The following is a 22,247-nucleotide window of genomic DNA, read 5'->3' as shown; positions in this document are numbered from 1 at the left end:
CTGACTTGCTCCTCCTGGCTTGCTCAGTCTGTCTTCTTTATACCACTCATGGCTCAGGGCTGTCTGTGTGAGCTGAGCTCTCCTCTGTGGATCGCAATCAAGAAAATGCCCTACAGCCTAACTCACAGGGAACCTGCTGGAGGTATTTTCTCAGTTGAAGAACCTCTTCCCATTTGACTCTAGCTTGTAACAAAAACAAAAAAAAACAAAGCCCTAGGCAGGACCAGTATTCAGGAGGCTTAGATGGAAGAATTAATAATTGTGAGCTCTAGACTAGTCTGAGCAATGTTGTGAGATCCCAATTTAAAGATAAATAAATAACCAAGTACCGTGGCACATGCCTTTAATGCCAGCACCTGGGAGGCAAAGCCAGGCAGATGTCTGTGAGTTCAAAGTCAGCCAGGGTTATGTAGTGAAACCTTGTCTCAAAGATAAGTAAGTATAAAATTTATCTAAAAAGAAGATAGTATATAAAATGCTATACAAAAGAGGAAGAGGAGGAAGGGGAGGAAAAGGAGGGGGGAGAGGGAGGGAAGAACAAACCAAGGGAAGAAAAATGATTTTGCTCTAAATTGTAATGTTTCATAAAGGTTCATGAAGCAGCTGACTTTGTCAATGATGATGAAATTCTGACACTTAAGATCTTAAAGCAAGATATCAAAATAACAACAGAAAAAGAAACAAAAGTAACTACAATATAATGAACAGAAAAATAAAACCCACTGCTGCTGGAATGAAGGGCATTAGAAGAAACAAAAAACCGGATATTCTGTGAACATCTAGGCATACGAGGAGTGAGGTAGAGAAAAGGGAAGAAAATTAGATTTTAAAAAATTGCAAAATTAATAGCAAAATTATAGCAGTCCTAGGAAAAACACTAAAATTAAAATGTCATATCTCAGAACACAGGAGACATGGCTAAGGCAGCTTTCAGATGAAAACCAAGGTTCTGAAGTGTTTATGTCTCCACAAAAAAAAAAAAAAGAATTAGAATAAGAAAGTTAACACCCAACTCTAGTTAAAAATAAAATAAGGACAGAGATGAACAAGCACAGAAAGAAGTTCATAGTTTCAAAAACGAAAACCTAATGGTGCGAGAGACAAAAGTAAGTAATTAATAAGAGAAGTAAAGATAGAAATGAATAAAATAATTGGGTGTGGTAATTGACCATGAAAACACAAAATACAAATGCAAAAAAGTGATGAGAAAAGCAATTTTAAGAAAATGTTAGTAACTCTTAAGATGACTCTGATCTACGCAAATAAAATCGATATAAGCAAGATGAATGGTTTTTCATCAATAGTGCAATTATACTTTATCAGAATTTCCTGCTAGAGATCTGACAGCCAAACTTCCCATCAACTCTTTCTTTATTTGGAGGCTCAGTTGGGGAAAAATCTGGAAAGTTCCCTCAGGTTACTACTGATAGAATAGAATTGATTCTGAGACTGAGAACACTCTACCATCTCGAGACCACGCTCAGCTCCTTCAGGCCACGCTTAGTCATTGTCGGGAGGCCTCACTGTAGCCTCTCCCAAGATGCCAGCTAACTGCTTCCATAAATGAAATTTCCCTCAAGCTTCAAAATCTTCAAATCTCTTCTTTCAGGAAGAACCAAGTCATGGCTCATTTGTGAGGCTCAGACTCCCCTCAGTAGGATAATTCCCTTCCTGACTAACTCAGGGCTTCTGACAGCCCTGTACTTTCTTCATAAAAACAATGCAGGTGTAAACTCCATCACACATCCAAAGGGAGGGGATTATGCAAAGGTCTCACATGGAGTAGTTTGAAGACCATCTAAGAATTCTTCACACCACACTGTCCAAGACTATGAATATGTGAGAAAATCATCAGAAAGCTAGCTTCTCCAAAAATAATGTGTCAGCCGCCACTGCTTTTTTAGAATGTGTTTTTCTAAACCATTAGTGAACACAAAGTATACAAGGGTTTTTTTTTTTTTGAGGGTTTTGGGTGGTGGTTGCCTTGGCATTTTGGGAGACTTTCTTTTTTAATTTTTTATTCATTTTATATACCAACCAGAGTTCTCCTTCCCTCCCCTCAACCCCCTCCACCAACCTCCTCCCCAACCCTCCATCCACTCCTCAGAGAGGGTAAGGCCTCCCATTGGGAGTCAACAAAGCCTGGTATATCAAATTGAGACTATACCAAGCCCCTCCCCACTGTATCAAGGCTGAACAAGATGTCCCACAATAGGGAACGTTTTCTAAAAAGCCAGTTGATACACTGAGGCTAAATCCTGGTCCCTCTGCCAGGGGCCCCACAAAAAGACCAATCACACAACTTTCCCCCACATTCAGAGGGCCTACTTCAGTCCCATGAGGTCTCCCCTGCTCTCAGTTCCAAGTCCATAAACTCCCACTAGCTCTGGTCAGCTGTCTCTGTGGGTTTCCCCTCGTGATCTTGAACCCTCTTGCTCATGTAATCTCTCCTTGGGATGCTCTCTAAAGAGTAGGTCTCACTGCGTAGCCCAGGCTGGGCCACCATGTTTACACTCAGTGGTTTCTTACTGTGGGCAGTGGTGGTGGCAGTCATTGTTGTTGCTTTATACTGACTATCCTAGAAATTGTAAATATCTGTTTCTCAATGATAAAAATTGTTCTTTCAATTGGCAATAGAATAGTGGTACCAAAGTGAGGCCCGGTGGCATATGAATGTCTGTAACTCCAGCACTTAGGAGGTAGAGATAGGTGAATTAAGAATTTAATACCAGAAGTCTGGGCTTCATAAACACACACACATGAGCAAATAATATAAATCTGTTCTAAGAAAGTGTTTAAGCTTTAGCCATCTAAAATTCCTTTTAGTTTAGGGTTCTCATAGGCATGAAAATATTAATAAATTCAATTTTGTATCCTAAAAAGTTGTTCTTTCATCTATCTAGATTATAATCTTAAGTATGACCTTTAAAAAGAATGTGAAATTAAAAGAATGAGACAATTTATTTTACTAATATGAAACAATATAGAAACCTATTACAAAAATCTAAAAATTAGAGAATACCTGTGCAAAAATAAAAATAAGGAGATAAATATTTATATTTAAAATTTTATGTGCATATATACATATATCATAACAACACAGTATGCCAATAATTATATATATAATTATATAAGGTTACAAAGATGTAGCTAGTGTCTCAGTGGATATATTCAGAAGCACATTTGCAAAGTCTGGAGAAATTGTTGAAGGCCTGCTGTGTGAAAGATGCTCAGAGTGATACAGTCAGCAAGAATGAAGAGACCCCTCTCTCCCTCACAGAGCTTAGTATAAGGAAAGACAGATTCAAAATTAGTTCATCCAGTGGAGCATTACTCACTGTTAAAGACAAGGCCACCGGGAAATTGATGGCAAATGGATGGAACTAGAAAAAAAATTATCCTGAATGAGATAACTCAGACTGAAAAAAACAAACGCGGCACGTACTTATTCATAAGTGAGTATTAAATGTAAAACAAATGATAACTATGCTACAAGCTACAGTTCCAGAGAGACTCAGTAACAAGGAAGGTTTATGGGAGACGCCAAGATCTCCCTGGGAAGGAGAAATAGAAGAGATTTTGTGAGTGGACCAAGGGCAGATGGGGAGGGAAACATAGGTGATCAGATTGTGGGGCTATGACATGGAGGGAGATAGTACTGAAATAGACTACTGGAAATGGGGGTGCATTTTGGGGTCTGGTCAAAACCTGGCACAGAGGAATCTCCCAGTAATCTACACAGAAGACCCCAGCGTAGACTCCTAGCAATAACAGATACGTAGCCTGAACTGGCTATCTCCTGTGACCAGATTGGTGCCTAGCCCAGTTGTCATCAGGGAGACATCATCCAGCAAACGATGGAAACAGATATAGACCCACAGCCAAACATAAGGTAGAGCTCAGGAAATCCTGCAGAAGAGGAGAAAGGAGTATAGGAGCCAGACAGGTCAAGAACACCACAAAAATAAATAAATATTAAAAAAATAAAAAACCTCACAGAATCAACTAACCTGGGCTCATAGGGGCTCACCGAGACTTAACCAACAACCAGGAAGCCTGCATGGCACTGACCTAGGCACTCTGCATATATGTGACAGTTGTGTAGCTTGGTCCTCTCGTGGGACTCCTAACAGGCTGTCTCTGACTCTTTTTACTGGCTTTTGGGACCCTATTTCTCATACTGGGTCACCTTGCCCAGCCTTAATACATGGGAAGGTGCTTTGTCTTACTGCAACTTGGTATGCCATGTTTTGTTGATACTCATGGGAGACCTGCCCTTTCTAAACAGAAACAGAGGAGGGGTGGATGGGCGGGCAGGATGACAGGGGGGAACTAGGAAGAGAGGAAGGAGCGGAAACTGTGGCTGGGATGTAAGATAAATACATAAATTTATTTTAAGATAAATAAATAAATTAGTGAATAAATAAACAATATCATTTTTGACAATGGTTAAGGGATAAAAGGAAATCAACTAGTATTATAACAGGAGCCCAAATATAGAGAAGACCATTACTTGCTTGTGAGATGGTTTTTGTGTGTTTGCACCTGCTCTGAGAGAGAGGTGGAAGAGTCTATGCTGCGCACTGCCTTCTCCTCGTTTGTACCATGCCGGCCCATCAGCTGACACGGAGAGCCTTTATATGCATTGACCAGAAGGGCTTTTTTAAAAAAACAAAAAAATCCGTCTAAATGCACATTGATGAATTAACACATGTGTACACAGATCCCAATATTTATTTTTCAATACAAACTCCAGATCTGAATCTTTATCTGACCTGAACTCTGAACTTTGGTCTGCCAGGAAACCCTTGACAAAAGAAAGCCAATATTCTTCTTAAGCTCTTCCACAGGACAGGGCGCCCGACTGGCTCACTTTCCTTGGCTCCTTACCCTTCTAGCTTCAAATCCCCGACACTCCCTGTCACTACTGTGCTGTCTGCAATATGTGTTCCACGTGATACAAGACAGATTTATTGGAGAAGCTCTAAAATAATAGCACACAAGCATGACAAAGGGGTGGCTGATTGCCTAGGTCCCTGTCCTCACACAGCTCCCCACCTTTCCCCACTTCTTAAACTTTCCATTCCCCATCAGCTGGCAAAAGCCTACAGTTTTAACTAACAAGTATTTTCACACTTTACTCCATAGTTCCTTGAAAAGAGGAAGTCCCCCGAAGTTGTTCAGAATTTTAGAATAATTTATTGGCCTCCCTGGGAATACACCCTTCTTCCCCAAAACAGAGTCCATGAACTGCTATCCAGGATGGTGCTTTGTATGAACGGTTGTGGTAGAAATAAATTTAGCCTTATAAAATGTGCTCATTAGACCTCCTCTCTATGCAGAGAAGATTCTATGATATTTTATACACCCTCTCATTGCTTTTATGGGACAACTAGATTAGACACTGCTCTTTACTTCTGAGCCCGCCGAGTACTTCAGAGTCGAGTTGTATTTTGTGTCTAAAACGTGACAGAAGCCTTTTTATTGTCCCCCGTATACCTCAAGACACACAAGAAGATATCTAGAGTTGTTCCTGTGGGGTTTTTTGCCTCAACAATATTTAGACTAGGTGACATAAAAATATCCATTTTAATTCGACATGCCCAGAATTGATCTTCCAAAGAAAATATTAAAATGACTCTATACGCATTCTGAAACTCAAAGATAAACAGAAGCAGCTGCTTAATGTCTCAAAAGCCAGTCTGAGATTCATTTCAATTACCCAACGAAAGGTACCTCAGGTGTACCATGGCGTTTTCAAGCTAAATTTTATGTCTATTAGAGAGAAGCCTTGCGGCAGGCATGGAATTCTTCTGGTTGTTAGTGCTTTTATGTCTGACAGCCTTTTCCTAATTCCCTGTTTAATTTCATTTTGACTTCTGTAGATCGCTGTAAAGTGCGCATGATCTAACAATTTATATGCCAGTTTTGCACCTGTGGTAAGGTCAGTTTGAAAAATGTCTTAAAGAGGAGATTTTTTTCCCCAAATATTTAGATTTCTTTGTTGGCCTTTTTCCATAACTAGAAAGAAAAAAAAGAAAAGTAATGTAATCTGATCACTCTAATTCTTCTATTGAAACCCATATAACGCATGACAGCTCACTGCCAAGTTCAAGAAGTACTTGTATAGGAAGCTAATAAAAAATAGAAAAAGAAAAGAAAATCTCCTTACACTATCGCCAGATCCTTTCACACATCTCCCAGCGGCAATGCTACAGTGATCCCGTGAGCATACACACACACACACACACACACACACACACACGGCTTTAGCAGTATACATCATTCTCTCTTCATCAAATCAGCGATCTGCGTGACACCAAGCCAACGTAACTTAACCAGACTTCCCGCCTCCTCTCCAAACTTTGCCAGTGTGAAGACAGTCCCTGTCTCTATACAGTATACAAGTGCACAGATTCTGCTTGTGGTTCTGTGTCCTGACCTTCCCGCTGATGTTGTCATGTATCCACACCACCTCATGTGGTCCTGTGTCCTGACCTTCCCACTGATACCATCATGCATGTACCCACACCATCTCATGTGGCCCTGTGTCCTGACCTTCTCACTGATGTCATCATTCATGCATCTACACCACCTCATGTGCTGTGTGTCCTGTGTTCTGACCTTCTCATTGATACTATCATGTATCTATACCATCTCATGTGGCCCTGTGTCCTGACCTTCTGCTGATGTCATCATGTACCCACACCATCTCATGTGGCCCTGATGTCATCATGTACCCACACCATCTCATGTGGTCCTGTGTCCTGACCTTCTGCTGATGTCATCATGTACCCACACCATCTCATGTGGCCCTGTGTCCTGACCTTCTGCTGATGTCATCATGTACCCACACCATCTCATGTGGCCCTGATGTCATCATGTACCCACACCATCTCATGTGGTCCTGTGTCCTGACCTTCTGCTGATGTCATCATGTACCCACACCATCTCATGTGGCCCTGTGTCCTGACCTTCTGCTGATGTCATCATGTACCCACACCATCTCATGTGGCCCTGTGTCCTGACCTTCTGCTGATGTCATCATGTACCCACACCATCTCATGTGGTCCTGTGTCCTGACCTTCTCCTGATGTCATCATGGAAATTTGTAGTGAGAAAATGTCGTGATAGGGGCCAGAAAGATGGCTCAATGACTAAGAGTGATGTTGACCCTACAGAGGACTCTAGCTGAGTAAGGATGACCCACGTGGGACAGTTCACAACTGCCAGTAACCAAGCTCCAGAAAATCCCACGCCCTCTTCTGGCATCTTTTGGCAATTGTACTCACAGGTCCATATCCTTTCACAGACAAACCTGTAAGTCACATAATTAAAAAACAAATAAGGAGGCTAGAGAAACAGCTCAGCAGTTAAGAACACATACTGGTCTTCCAGAGGACTTGAGTTCCATCCCCATCCCCCACATTAGGTGACTCACAACCACCTGTGACTACAGCTCTTGAAGCATTGGACACCCCTGGCCTCTGTGGACACCCACACGCATGTGCACATACCCACATATAGACATTCACATGCACCCACACATGGGGGCAAGGGAGAGGAGGGAGAGAGAAGGAGGGGAAGAGAGAATTTAAAGTTATAAATTCTATAAATAATTTAAAAAAATAAATCTTTAAAAAAAATTTTTCAAAATAAGATGTTTACTGTCTTCTATGTCAAAGAATCACTTTAAATTTCAGGTTTCTGAGAATAAAAAAACCACGACTGTCCTTCAAGCCCTCTATAGACCAACTCATACCAAAGTAGCTTTTTTACAACCTGAAAGAAATGAGCCTTTCTTTGTGTATCTACCAAAGCATTTTTACTTTCTGTAGAGATGATCAAGTCACTAATCTTAAGTAGTTTTCAATCCTGGTCTTCCCAAGTCATATCTTAAAATTAAACAATTGTTTTCTAGATCCCAAATTTGTTCATTTATACATCCTTTCTATTCTATTAACCTACACTGTATTTGCATACATTCTTTCTATTCTATTAACCTACATTGTATTTGTTTTGCAATCATGCGGACCTAAAAAGAAGCTAAAATAGCTTATGTTGAAATGTGTCTTCAGACATACCAGCGCTATTATTTTTGAACAATGGCTACTTACTGGGTTAGCATTAAGTAAGTCAGCTGTCTGGACTTAGCTTTAATTTATATTAATAAGCCCATACTTCATTCACCTTTTTGTTCATTCAGCAACACAGCCCATGAATTACAGGTAGCATATTGTTCTAAGTGTTTAAGATACATACTTCATGGAAGGCAGAAAAATTTTTGCCTTTTGTAGAAACAGGCAGAAAAGACACACAGTATGTGAGCAAGGGGCCAGAAGTATTGACCACACAGAAGGTAGTCAATACTTTGACAACAGAAACAAAGAAAGCTGGGCCAAGGACACTTAAAGGTGTTGGGGGTAGAAGAATTTGGAGCTACCTGGAAGAAACCAAATAGTATTCTAGGTAGAGTTCTAAAAGGAAATAATTCCAGGTAGAAATCCAGAACAATCCCTCAGGCAGGGGAAACCTGACTTGTAGTGGGAAAAGAAATAAAATAAAAGACAGAAAATAACTTGAGTGGAGGGTCAAGAGAAGAGGAGTAGGTAAGAAGAAAGAGGGCCAGGCTTGGACTCAAATACCTAGAGGTTTACGTCACTGTTTCTTGAATTGTGCTCGGAGATAATATCCCTTCATCTTGACAATTTCTTACTGAAATAAGACTCTTCCACGGGACTAAAATAATTGTATGGTTTCATTTTAGTTAATGTTTTCATGTATAAACTCCAGTTTGCAGCTGATATTGAAAAAACAATTTTAAAAATAAGGCAAACATTCCATTATCCATTCAATTTGAAATGGATTTTTAAAAAGAATTTTTCTGTGCTCATTCATATAAAATAACAATTCTCTAAAATAGCTATGGTGTTGAGAGACGACGCATTAGTTTGCAAATATAAAACATTTCTCCAAGAATTAGATGCAAAATATGGGTGACACAGATTTATCATTGTAGACTGCCATCACATCAAGCACCAAGAAGTGGCTTCTAAAAATACATTTCAAGCTAGGCATGGTGGCTCACGCCTTTAGTTCTAACAGAGGCAGGCAGATCTCTGTGAGTTCGAGGCCAGCCTGGCCTACACAGTGACTTTTTTTTCAGACCAGGAAGGGATAAATAATATTTTTAAAAAGCCAAATAAATAAGTGAGAGAATAAGTAAATAAATAATCAGTTAACAGGTGCTGAGAAATCAAAGTCACTTTTCTTTGGGGAAGCGGCAACAAGTAGGTTGCCCAAGCCCCCAAAACACACTTTATACATGTATAAAATTTTCAAAGAACAAATTAAAAATATTATTTTACTAACATGCATGTACCATATCTTTCAAAACAAATAGAATTTGATAAATGCTACAATTGCATTTCTCTTATAAGTCATGCTTCCATACCGACACCTAAACATCTCCCTACACTGTCCAAACATGGAAGCTTCTTCAGAAAGAGGCATAATTGCAATATAAAAACAAGAAAGAAATGAAAAGAAATGAATGTGTGCTGGAGTTACAGTTCTGTTTTCAGAGGGCTCGCCTAGCATGTGACTGAGACCCTGGGTTTGATCATCAGCATTGAATAAACCAGGGATAGAGATAGATACCTGTAATTCCAACATTTGGGAGCAGAAGCAAGAGAGTCAAATACTGAACATCATTCTCAGCTATATAGTAAGTTGGGGACCAGGCTGGTCTATATGAATTTATACATTTATACCTATGTATAAATAAATATCCTTGAAAAAGAAGCAATAATAACTCCAAATAGAGAGGATGATCACAGAGCTTCAGTTTAAAAAAAAATATTTTCTAAGGTTATCTGAGTGAAACATACTCTGGAAAGGCCTTACAAGCACCATGCTGGCCAGTTTTTATGCCATCTTGATACAGGTTGGGCTCTCAGGGAAGGAGAACTCTTCTAGGAAAATGTTTCCATGGATTGGCCTGTGACCAAGTGTGTGGGGTATTTTTTTGATTGATGATGGATGTAGGAAGTCCCTGCCCACTGTGGATGATGCCACCCCTGGGGAGATAGCCCTAGGATGTATAAGAAAAGAGGTTGAGCAAGCCATGGAGAGCAACCAGTGGAGAGGAAGCCCTTAAGCAGCACTATGCAGTGATCTCTGCTTTAGTTTCTGTGTCCAGGTCCCTATTCTCTCTGAGTTCCTGTCCTGACTCCCATCAGTGATGGACTGCAACCTCGAGAGTTGTAAGATGAAATAAACCCTTTCCTCCAAAAGCTGCTTTGGTCATGGTGTTGTCTTACAGCAATAGAAACCCTAAGAAATACAAAGCTCTGACAAAGAAGAAACTTAAATATAATTGGAATTTAAAGGTATTCTCTACAACCACTTGACAACTGTTTATCGAGTACCTATTATATGTTGTGTCCTTTATAGGCAACAAGAGATAAAACAATGAATAAAATTGTCATGAGCTTATAGTTCAGCAAGGGAAAAATCACTAAATAAATCATATAGGACATCACAAATAAATTACTCAGTTGCAATTATCCTAAATGCTCCTTTGAAAGTAAGTTCCACACATGCAAAACTTGGCATGTGCCACGCATTACAGGACCAGCTCTGGGAGATGATCTGGCGCATAGTAAATATTGATTGAGTATTTGTTGACTCAACTGTAATGTTCCTTTTAATCCCAAAGACATGCTGTTTTAGTTCGGTTTTCTTTAGTTGTGAAGAGATATCATGACCTCAGCAACTCTTATAAAGGCAACCATTTCATTGGTGCTGGCTCAGAGTTCAAAGGTTTAGTGCGTTATCATCATGGTTGGTGGCACGCAGGCAGACATGGTGCTGGAGAAGAAGCTTAGAGTTCTACATCATGATGCACAGGCAACAGGAAGTAAACTGTGTACCACACTGAGCTAGATTGAGCAAAGGAGGCTTCAAAGCCTCTCCTACAGCGACACACTTCCTCTAACAAGGCCACACCTTACTCCAACAAAGCCACACCTCCTAATAGTGCCACTCCCTTTGGGGGCCGTTTTTTTTTTCAAACCACCATGACTACATTCCAAGGAATGGATGCCTGAAACCACAGACAATATAGTTCTCTGCATACAGTATATATTTACCTATGCAGATGTATCTATGATAAGATTTAGTTTATAAATTAGGCATAGTATGATATTCACAACAATAACAAAATAATTATAGCAGTATATTCACTTAAACGATATAAATGTTCTCTCTCCCCCCCCATTGAATATTTTAATATTTTTAGAATGTTGTTGACTGCAGAGAACAAAAAAACTTGGAAAGAGGAAGATTATAGTGGCTTAAAAGAAGGGCAAATGAGACTATAAAACAGGAGTCTTAACCAAATATAGGGGCTTGGTTATGCCGTGTAAACTGAAGCCTAGAAAACAATAAGAACTAGGCAAACGGTGGGGACAGCAGAGAAGGGAAAGGAGCAGAATTTCTTTGGAGCAGCAAAGTTTAGTGAGGAGTTAAAAGTGGCCCTGGCCGGGAAGAGGGAAGAAGTCACTGAGACAAGTGAAGGAACAGTTGTGTTGTTTTTACCCTGGAAGCAAGGGGAAACACTGACAGGTTATAAAGAAGGCATTAGATGATCATATTGATGGCTTTAAAGAACCATAGTGATAATAATACAGAAAACTAAGTCCCAAGAGTCCACTGCTTTCTTAACACTGAATTCAGCATTTAAAAACCTCTGGACAGAATTTTCCTGATTTTGACTTTACTGCATAGCAAAGCTGACCAGCTTCTTAGAGGAAGATGTTTAAGGAACTGCCAGTAGTTTACAGAGAGAAGACATGAATGCTAATTCACTTGACTCTCCTGCCTTGTTTAATCACATACGTTAACTTGTCATAGAAATATTATATGCTGTACATGCCAATAAAATGCATAACACCTCACAGTGCAAGCAAGCGATATTTGCCAAGGGAAGTTCATTATTAAACACTTCAGCTACACTGGCCACAGCCTGATTAGTGAGGCTCACCAGTGCTGAGCTGGAATGTTCATGGGCTAAGACCCCAAACAGCTCCTGGTAGTTGAGAGGGGAGGTTGGTCCATAGACAGGAGGAAAAATGGGAGTGTTCCTCCTACAGGTGACTCGCCAGTATTTTAAATGAGCTTGGAAGCAGATTCAGCTGCAGAGGCTCGAGGTAAAAACCCGGCCCAGCAGACACCTAGACTTCAGGCTTGTGGAACATCAGTGGAGGGCCCCACAGAACTCACAGGGACTTACAACCATATGGAAAAATGAGAAAAAAATACTGCTTGTTTTAAGCCAATAAGTCTGTAATGATCAGTCACACACAACAACAAAAACAAATTGAAGCATTAATTTTTTAAAAGTGTTTTTATTCTGTGTGTCTATTAGGATTGCTCATATCTTTAAAAGAAAGAGATTTAGTTTGTTTGGGCAGCTACAACAAAGTATCCTTGACTAAGGGACTTTTAAACCACATAATTCATTTCTGGCAGTCTACCGAGTCCGGGCATTGGAAGTTAGGGTGCCGGCATGCTGGAGCTCCAGTGAGGGCTACTGCCAGGTCTCATGTGGTCACAACCTTGGCATTTCACAGCAACAAAAGAGGATAGGAGAATTCTCTAGGGTTCTTTCCTTATGTGGAGACACTAATCGCATCCACGCCACCTTCACCTTGAATTTTCTCCCAGCAGCCCCACCTCTTAATACCACCACACAGGAAGGTGGGGGCTGCAGCATATGATTTAGAGGCCAGAGACGTAAACACTCAGTCCAGAGCAACACACTATGATGGTTGATTTAGCTTTCTATTGTGGAAGCTCTTACACTGTCAGAGTCTCACTGTGAGCATCATTTAGTACACTGTATCACCTTTTAAATGCCATGATCATCAGAACCAAAACAGAAACTAAGGCCAGAAAAATGTATGACATTGCTCCAGACTGTACTTTTGTGGTTTGAACTCATTCACCACCATCATTTAATACTACAGGAAAGAGTGGTTACTTCTACAAACCAACGGGAACATTATGGGGGGTGGAGCCTGTGCCAAAAAATAACTGTCTCCTAGCAGCAGGTGGTCTGATGGGAAGAAAACATCTTTCTCTTGACCCTTGCTTGGCTTTGACTAATCAGAACTGACATTTGACTGTACACAAAACTAGCTAACATTATTAACCCTTCATCCAGCTCCTTTATCTGTTGTCTAATTATTTTTCATTTTCCCTTTTTTAAAATGCAAAAATAATAAATGAAGTAACCTCTCAAATATTACATTTGAAACCAATACACGTCATTAAGCATGTCTGAAGAGTCTAAGAAGAAATATAATAAGGAGATCGACTACTGCATCCAGGCTCAAATGCTGATCGCTTAATATCCCTAAGTATCTCTATCACTACCGCCATGATTTTTGTTCAGGTTGGCAGGACGATGTGAATCTCCATCCGGGTTTTCTGGAATCCATAGCCTGTCATGTAACAACCCTACAAACTTCTATTGTTCCAAATTTTCCTCTTATCCTCTGAAGAAGATATGGGAGGAAATCTACTCATAATTTCTTTGTCTGTGTGCATTCATATGTGTATACATGCTTATTATGTGTATGTCCATATGTGTGGTGAGGTGTACATTTGTATGTGTGTGTATATATATACGTGTGTGTGTGTGTGTGTGTGTGTGTGTGTGTTCCAGAGGTCAGCATTGTATATCTTCCTCTATTACATCTCACATTTTTTTGAAGATGAAGTATTTCACTGATTTGTCTAGACTAGCTGTCCAGAAAGTCACAGGGATTCTCTCACCTCTACCTCCCAAGCACTGAGATTAGAGATGTGGCCTAGCTGTTTCACAAGGGTTCTGTAGCTTTGGATTCAAGCCCCCATCCTTGTTTAGAGTGGCAAGTGATTTACCAGCTGAGCCCTCTCCTCAGCCCACTGGAGATGTCTTTGCTCCAGGAATGATACATATATATCACCTTCATTCACATCCCAGGAAAGAAGTATCCATGTGTCCTCACCTAAATACACAGGAATTTTAACCTGGGTGTACCTAGGAAGAAGCAAGTACTCTCCCCGTGCGATCAGATGAAACCAAGGGATGATCCATAAATTGTGGTTGCCAGTTTGCCTTTATCATGTATTCAAGAGGATGTATTTCTAGCCACTGACTGTTGCTGCAGAGCAATGTACTCAGAAATTCAGCAGCTTGAAAGAACTTTTAATTAATCAAGCTAATGGGCTCTGTGTGGCCAAAATTAAAAACGGGCATGAAGGAGTTATGTCGTTTCTCCTCCATGAGAGCTGACTCAACAGCATAGGCTGCAAGCATGTAGAGAATGTATATCCGTGTGTTTGTTAGCTGATGCCAGCCATTAGTGAGAACCTCAGCCAAGGCTGCTGACCAGAAAGCTTCACACGGAGTCTCATGTGGTCTCCACTTCATGATGTGGTAGCATCATGGAATCGGATTCTTTGGTGTGGCAGCTCAGAATGACAATAATAACGCTCTCATTAGGTAGGCAGAAGCTCTGCTGCCATTCATGACACAGCCTTGGCAATTTCTGCTGTAGTCTCCTGGCTTAAGAATTTACAAGCTGACTCAAATTCAAGGAGAAAGAGCCTAGATCTACACCTCGATGGGTCTCAATGGGAGAATACTCAGCCACAAATAAAGGACCATATGGGGTGAAAGATTCTATGGTGTCTGGTTTTGGAAATTATAATCTCCCACATACATTGGTTTAGACTAACTGAATTTCCCTGTGTGAAATGCGTTGTGCTTTAGAGAAAGATGGGCAGCAAACCATGGCCCTGTGCCCCTTTTTAGAAACAAAATTTTATTGAAATACAGCCATGCCTATTCATTAGCAAAGTTGCATAGCTCCAAAAGAGACTATATGTCCTAAAAATGATACATTATTAATTCTCAAGTCTGAGGAGTTTGCTCACTCTGCAGATAGAATATTGATTAAGGACCCGGGTGCCATACTAGCCTACTCAATTTCAAATATCCTTTTTGAGATAGGGTCACATGTCTCCTGGGAAATTCTGACCCTCCTACCACTACCTCTTAAGTGCTGGGATTTTAGACCTGCACCGGCACACCGACTTTATACAGCGCTGAGTATGGAGCCCATTGCTTTAAGCGTGGTTGGAAACACTCCTAGTTGAGCTCCAACCCCAGCCCTAGCTGCACAGTTTAGAACAAACTTTGGACACCTCTACTACTGAGAAAATGATAAAGTCTGACCTGGAGTTGTGAGCACCAAGGGAAATAATCCACTGAAAAGACTCAATAAGCAATCACACTGATTTCTCTCATCAATATTAGCTTTAAGTATCAGCTACGTTGACTGTCAGTCAGATTATGTGCTTGTACCCAACATCTCACCTTCTTCAGTTTACAGTGTATCTAGTGAGGCAGGAAGCCCACTTCCTCTTTATCCATATAATTAGGAATTTCTTCCCTCAGCTGGCTTCTAACCTGTCTCAGCACTATCAACCCTGGTAATATTTCCTTGACATTCTATAAAAACATCTATTCCAGCTCTTCAGTTCTTTAACTATATGACAAAGCTCCTCTGGATTTTAGTCACATAGTTTCGTTCTATCCATCCTTTCTTGGGGAAATTCCCTTTCCTTCAGGGTAATTCTCTTCAAAAGTCATTTCCTCAGAAATCAGCAAAATGTCTCAGACATGCACAAAAAGCCCAGTTTGAGCCCGAGAATCTCCATATTCTTCTGGTGCTACAACTTTCTGTAATCCCAGTTCCAGGATACCCGACACCGTGATACAGATATACATGCAGGAAAAAGAACAATGCATAAATAGTTTTTTTTAAAAAAATAGTTTTAGGGAACTAGGTTTTTGTTCTATGCATTTGTAATCTATATTTTCAGCTTTTATTTTTCCTTCGTTAGCCACCTGTGACAGAAATTATTCAACTGAGACATTAAGGGAACTATAAGAGGCTGGAGAGATGAGTCTGTGCTAACAAACAGTTGCCGCTCTTCCTGAGGACCCAAGTTCAGTTTCCAGCACCCAGAGCCAGCAGTTTACAACTACCTGTAACTCCAGTTCCAGGGGATACAACACAATCTTCTGGTCTCCACAGATTCTCATGTTCACACACACACACACACACACACACACACACACACACACACACACACGTAGTTTAAAAATATTTTTTTTTTCAAGACAGGGTTTCTCTGTATAACAACCCAAGCTTTCCTGGAACTCACTCTGTAGCCCAGGTTGTTTGGCAAAAAAATAAAATAAAATAAAATGTTTTTAAAGAAAATTTGTAGCTGTTTCATAAATTACATTAGTAATTCCTTCTGGTGAAATTGACCCTTCTCTTTTGTTCTATTTTCTCCCCTTTAGGTTTGGATGTGTGGAGGAGAAATGTTTGACGTTCCATGCTCTAGAGTCGGCCATATCTACAGAAAGTATGTCCCTTACAAAGTTCCTTCTGGGACCAGCCTGGCACGAGTGAGTAACTGGGCATCAGAACAGTCTGGGCTCACTCAGGCTCTGCTTCCTGCAGGCGGGGACTCAGTCATACACATGGTTGTCAAGAGCCCTGTTCCTCTGCTGTGTCTCCACTGCTTAAAGAAGCTGTAACTGTGACGGTTTCTGTCATGTATCACAGCATCTGCACGTGCATTATGTTTAACATTAACCGTTATCTTCTGCTAATCCTTGGGGGGTTTTTTGTTTATTTATTTATTTATTAAAGATTTCTGTCTCCTCCCCGCCACCGCCTCCCATTTCCCTCCCCCTCAACTCCCCCTCCCTCATCAGCCCGAAGAGCAGTCAGGGTTCCCTGCCCTGTGGGAAGTCCAAGGAACACCCACCTCCTTCCAGGTCTAGTACGGTGAACATCCAAACTGCTTACGCTCCCACAAAGCCAGTACGTGCAGTAGGATCAAAACCCAGTGCCATTGTCCTTGACTTCTCAGTAGTCCTCATTGTCCGCTATGTTCAGCAAGTCCGGTTTATTCCCATGCTTTTTCAGACCCAGTCCAGCTGGCCTTGGTGAGTTCCCGATAGAACATCTCCATTGTCTCAGTGTGTGGGTGCACCCCTAGCGGTCCTGAGTTCCTTGCTCGTGCTCTCTCTCCTTCTGCTCCTGATTTGGACCTTGAGATTTCTGTCCGGTGCTCCAGTGTGGGACTCTGTCTCTGTCTCCTTTCATCGCCTGATGAAGGTTAATATCCAGAAGGAAGACTACATGTTTTTCTTTGGGTTCACCTTATTTAGCTTCTCTAGGATCACGAATTATAGGCTCAATGTCATTGATTTATGGCTAGAAACCAAATATGAGTGAGTATACCCCATGTTCCTCTTTTTGGGTTTGGCTTACCTCACTCAGAATAGCGTTTTCTATTTCTGTCCATTTGCATGCAAAATTCAAGAAGTCATTGTTTTTTACTGCTGAGTAGTATTCTAATATGTATATATTCCATACTTTCTTCATCCATTCTTCCATTGAAGGGCATCTAGGTTGTTTCCAGGTTCTGGCTATTACAAACAATGCTGCTATGAACATAGTTGAGCATATACTTTTGTTGTATGATAGGGCATCTCTTGGGTATATTCCCAAGAGTGGTAATCCTTGTTACCAGTGTTAAATATCAACTGGGTCAGCCATCAGTCCAGACTGTGTGCTGGTCTCCAGTGTCACCTGCTGTGGGTTTCAAGACCAAGCGGAGGCTTAGGGAAGAGGTTTGCTCTTGAACCCATGAATGACCAGCAGCAGTAGTGTAAAACGAGGCCTGCAGACGGATGATCATCTTTCCCTTAACGGGGAGTATACAGGAAACATAATTAGTCACACGTAGTAAAGAGTAGAAGTGGGGGGAGTGGAGGCTCAAACTCAAGTCTCTCCTCCTGTAGAACGACAGTTAAAGCTAAATATAGGTTTGGACCGTTCTTAAATTTTCCATAATTAACCAAGTCCAGTTTTATTTCTTTTTTGCTTTGTTCTGTTTAGAATAAAATTTTCCTTGCAGATCAAATGCAAGGGCACTTTTACCATCTGCCTTTTAGAAGCTTCTATGCCTGTTTGGGAAGAGAGAAAAATCTCAAACCTTCTCCAAACAGCCCTAATGCTGTCTCTGCCATCCATGCTACCTTCTTCTTGGTTGTGTCTTCTCTTGACCACATTACGTACTTAGGTGCTGAATCTAAAAACGTGGGGTGTTCAGATGCATTGGTACTATGATCGCCTAACTATCTAATTTTGAGTTACTTGTTTTGATTTCTTTACTAAGGTTCATTGTATAACCACTTGGATCTTTTCTATATGATTACACAAACTCAAATAACAACTCTTTGCAAATTATTAATATTATTATTATTTTATTATTATTATTTCACCAGGATTCATTCACATATCAGTCTCACAAGGATGGAGCTTTGAGTCTGCTATTTTACATTACACCATCATCTAAAACAGAGCATGGAGAACATTCAGATAACTTATTGAAGAGTTTAATTAATTAGACTCCTCAAGGAGAAAATATAGGTTGAAGTTGTTGATAAAACTTAGGACATTTTAATGAACCTTAATAAAGTTATCATCCTTAGTAAGTCCCTGCAGGCTCTTGTTCTTTCTCACTTGCTTTGTGAGGCTGTCAACCGCATTCACATTTTCTCCACCCACATCCACGATCCTTTTAGCAGTAGTGAGACATTCTATGATGACATTTCACCGCACATTCCTTAATGGGAAGCCCTCATCACACCACTCCCCGCTTCCTCAAATAACAAGACATCAATAACACATTGCACTAAATACCTGTTTTAAAACACCGTATGATGGGGAAAACAGTCGTGAAATTCATAAACTGATTAAAAAGCTGTATTTTGGATTAAGAAATACAGTTATAATTTAGCCAAAGGACTCAATACATATGAATGAGGAAGCAACACAGATTCACAGGAAGGTTAAAGAGAAAATAAATTCAAGCACACATTTACACATCAGCTGTGTGGATTTCGTTGCAGTGTGAAAATCCTAAGGATAAAGAAAGGTGCTTGCCGTGTATCTACTTTCCTTCACTCTTTCGCTTCGACTTGTGCCCCATTCATTTCTGGGCAGATGGTGCGTGTGGCCAGCTCACAGTGTAAAAGATGAGCGGGGTAAATGATGCTGATGCAAAACGGGGTAGTTTGCACAAACTAAACTAAAATAAAACAGCTCATATATTTTGGGAGAGAAATGAAGCACTTTTTCAAAAACTGTCAAATATTGAGAAACTAGGGTTGGCCCATAAAACATGCAGGAAAACATGAATATTTGTTCAAATGAAAGAGGACCATAACTCTGAATTTTAATCTTTTTCACTTAAATTTTACTTGAGGGCTCATTTTAGATTTTTTTTTCCTAAACTGCTAGAGCAATCAGAAAGTCATAAATACTGAGGCTCAAATGTCACTCTTAGGGACATTTTATGATCTTTGAAAGTATATTAAAATGAAAAACAATTCTGATATTTTGTGGGAGAAACTCACCTACTTTGCCACACTCTGCTATTACTAAATCATCAAAAAAAAAAGATGAGAAGCTGTCAAGATAATTGAAATGCAGAGTCACATCTTGTCAGTAGATATTTTAATCTTCCTCGCCTCGTTAGGATATGGAGATGAAACTGGAAACGTGACCCCAAAGGTTCGTTTCTGCACTTTACAAAGCGCGTTTAATCTGGTGGAAATGTGTATTTTTTCCTTGTGGACCTATGTAACTGATGACTCCAAATACACAGAGGTGTGAACACATGCACATGCATGCACCTCTATGCCTGCACACACATGCGCACACATACACCTAATACACCTGAAGTCCTCTCGCCAACACACTGATGTGTGTTATTAGAAACAAATTTAAAGGCCGGGCGGTGGTGGCGCACGCCTTTAATCCCAGCACTCGGGAGGCAGAGGCAGGCGGATCTCTGTGAGTTCGAGACCAGCCTGGTCTACAGAGCTAGTTCCAGGACAGGCTCCAAAGCCACAGAGAAACCCTGTCTCGAAAAAAAACAAAAAAAGAAAACAGAAAAAAAAAGAAACAAATTTAAATAACCTTACTGAACACTTTCTCTTTAGCACCGTACTCTGAAAAGAGGACACAACAAAGCTACCCATCTGTGAACAAATGATTCTCCACAGGTGCTGGGAACATTGCTAAACATCAGAAGAAGTGGCAGTGCTATTATAGTTCTGAATCCAGATAAAAGACTTGCCGATAAAAGACTTAAAAGAAGAACATTAAGGATGCCCCAGTTTGATTAATCGATTTCTAAGAACAGGGTTTTCAAATTCAGAACCAGCGATCAGAGTCAACTTCTAGCCAAGTTTTGACCCGGTCTTCGGTGAGCTGAGCAAAACAACCATCACACAGCTGTATTTACTCAATCTAGCAAGGGAGATTGCGTGCATTAATAAGTTCTCTCTTACTATGGGGTCCAAGGTAGTCACTTTGTTCTTGTTAACATTCTGACTGAGTAAAAGTAAAATGTAACCTCCCTGTGTCATTTCCTCAAAATGAAAAAAACCTGAGACATGGTGACTTGCAATTCAGCTTCCTATGAGAATCAGAGGACTTGCTTAGCATTCAAACTCCTGTTCATTTTTCTAAGTCAGCTTGGGACCTAATATGGGCACACTGGAGCACAACCATGGCGTCTTCTTCTGGGAGTAAAGGAGCAGTTGCTGGGGAAAGGATGCTCACGGTGAAGGGTTCAACACAAAACAATGAGCAGCAGAGGTCGGTTAGAAAAATACTTTGCCCCTTTAGATGTGGCTGAGTAACAAATGGGCAGAAGGATCCCAAGTTCAACTTCTCTTTCTGACAAACACTTTGCTAAAGGAGGAGTAATTGCTAGCCCCTTGGGGACCGTGGTAAGGGACCCGGGCTCTCTGGCTAATTGACAGTGTGTTCTGAGTTTTGAAAGGGAGTACCTCTAATAGTAAGGACGTGAAAGGAATGGCAGTCACCCCAAAAAAAACCACATCAACTGACTATTGCATAAGAACAGCATCATGGCCCAGGCAAGTTTCCCTTGGAGGATCCCCCAAATAGGGCAATGCTATAGATAGGGAGGGGAAAGCACAGACTTCCATCCTTCCTGCTAACAGAAGATAGAGCTGGAACCAACTATAGGAGAGGGGCAAATTCACATGTCTGTAAATTCACAAGTATGTGCATGAGTGCAGAGGCCAGATATCAACCTCCAGTGTTGTTGCTCACAGGCTGCTCATTTTGGATGCTGAAAAAAAGGTCTCTCCTGGGACCTGGGCTTCATCCCAGGCATTAGCCAGCAAGCCCCCAGGATCCACCTGTCTCCACCTGCCTAGCCCTGGTATCACAGGTATACACCACCATACCTGGCCTTCTGGGTGGATGCTGGGGATCAAACTCAGGTCCTCTGGCTTTCACAACAGACATTTTACCAACTGAGCCACCTCCTTAGCACCAAGGGTAGAAACAACCCTATCCTAAGTCTGTAAAGACCCAGACGGGACTTCACATCCCAACATTTCACCTCTCCCATGCCAGGAATTTATTGTTGATCCTCAAATTGCATCTTGACTTTTATGCCAACCTTCAAGAATGGGTGGAGGTTTCGATTATTATAGATTTCAAAATAAAAAGCTAAGGTCAAAGAAGTGAAATCTGGTATAGGTTTTATTTTCCAGAACATTCCATAGTTCTGGAAAATGGAAACTTACAGCAAAGCAAACAGAGGTTAAATGATAAAAGAGTAGGTTTGGGATTGTGAACCAAGGTCTGTGTCCCAAGCAAGCTCTTAAACACCCCTGCCTTTACAGAAGAGTTGGAATAAGAAGCAACTGTGGCCTTTGTGGCAGATGTACCAGCAAAGGCAGGAAGGCGAGGGCACAAGGTTACATCCGGCTGCATTTGAGACCTGTGAGGCTGACCCATGAATGTGCAATGGAGGAAGAACCTGGAGGTCTCTGGATCATGAGGCCCATCCTCCTCTTTCACACCGTGAGGAGGAACTGATGGTTCTCAAACAGCAAGGACCAGGGGATTATCACATTGAGTAAAATGGAAATATCAGCCAATACTGAAGGGGAGTGAGGATAAAGAAAGTGGCATTATACATGCATGGAACCTGTAAAGACGATTTCTTAAAACATCTGTATGGATTTGCGATGCCATGAAAAACCAAAGGTTAGG

At 40.9% G+C, this 22,247-nt stretch overlaps 1 protein-coding gene across 1 annotated transcript in view; it reads left to right on the top strand.

Moving 5' to 3' along the window:
* Galntl6 (polypeptide N-acetylgalactosaminyltransferase like 6) overlaps positions 1–22,247 on the top strand; it is a 1,064,237-nt gene that overhangs the window by 971,297 nt on the left and 70,693 nt on the right. The window contains exon 9 of the mRNA XM_075986809.1: positions 16,427–16,534. Within this exon, the coding sequence (XP_075842924.1) occupies positions 16,427–16,534 (108 nt within the window). The remainder of the gene's footprint in view (positions 1–16,426; positions 16,535–22,247) is intronic.

This window comes from Microtus pennsylvanicus, chromosome 9 (assembly GCF_037038515.1).
Source record: "Microtus pennsylvanicus isolate mMicPen1 chromosome 9, mMicPen1.hap1, whole genome shotgun sequence".
NCBI lineage: Eukaryota > Metazoa > Chordata > Mammalia > Rodentia > Cricetidae > Microtus > Microtus pennsylvanicus.
The sequence above is the reverse complement of the archived record's forward strand: the minus strand, read 5'-3'. Positions and strand labels throughout refer to the sequence as shown.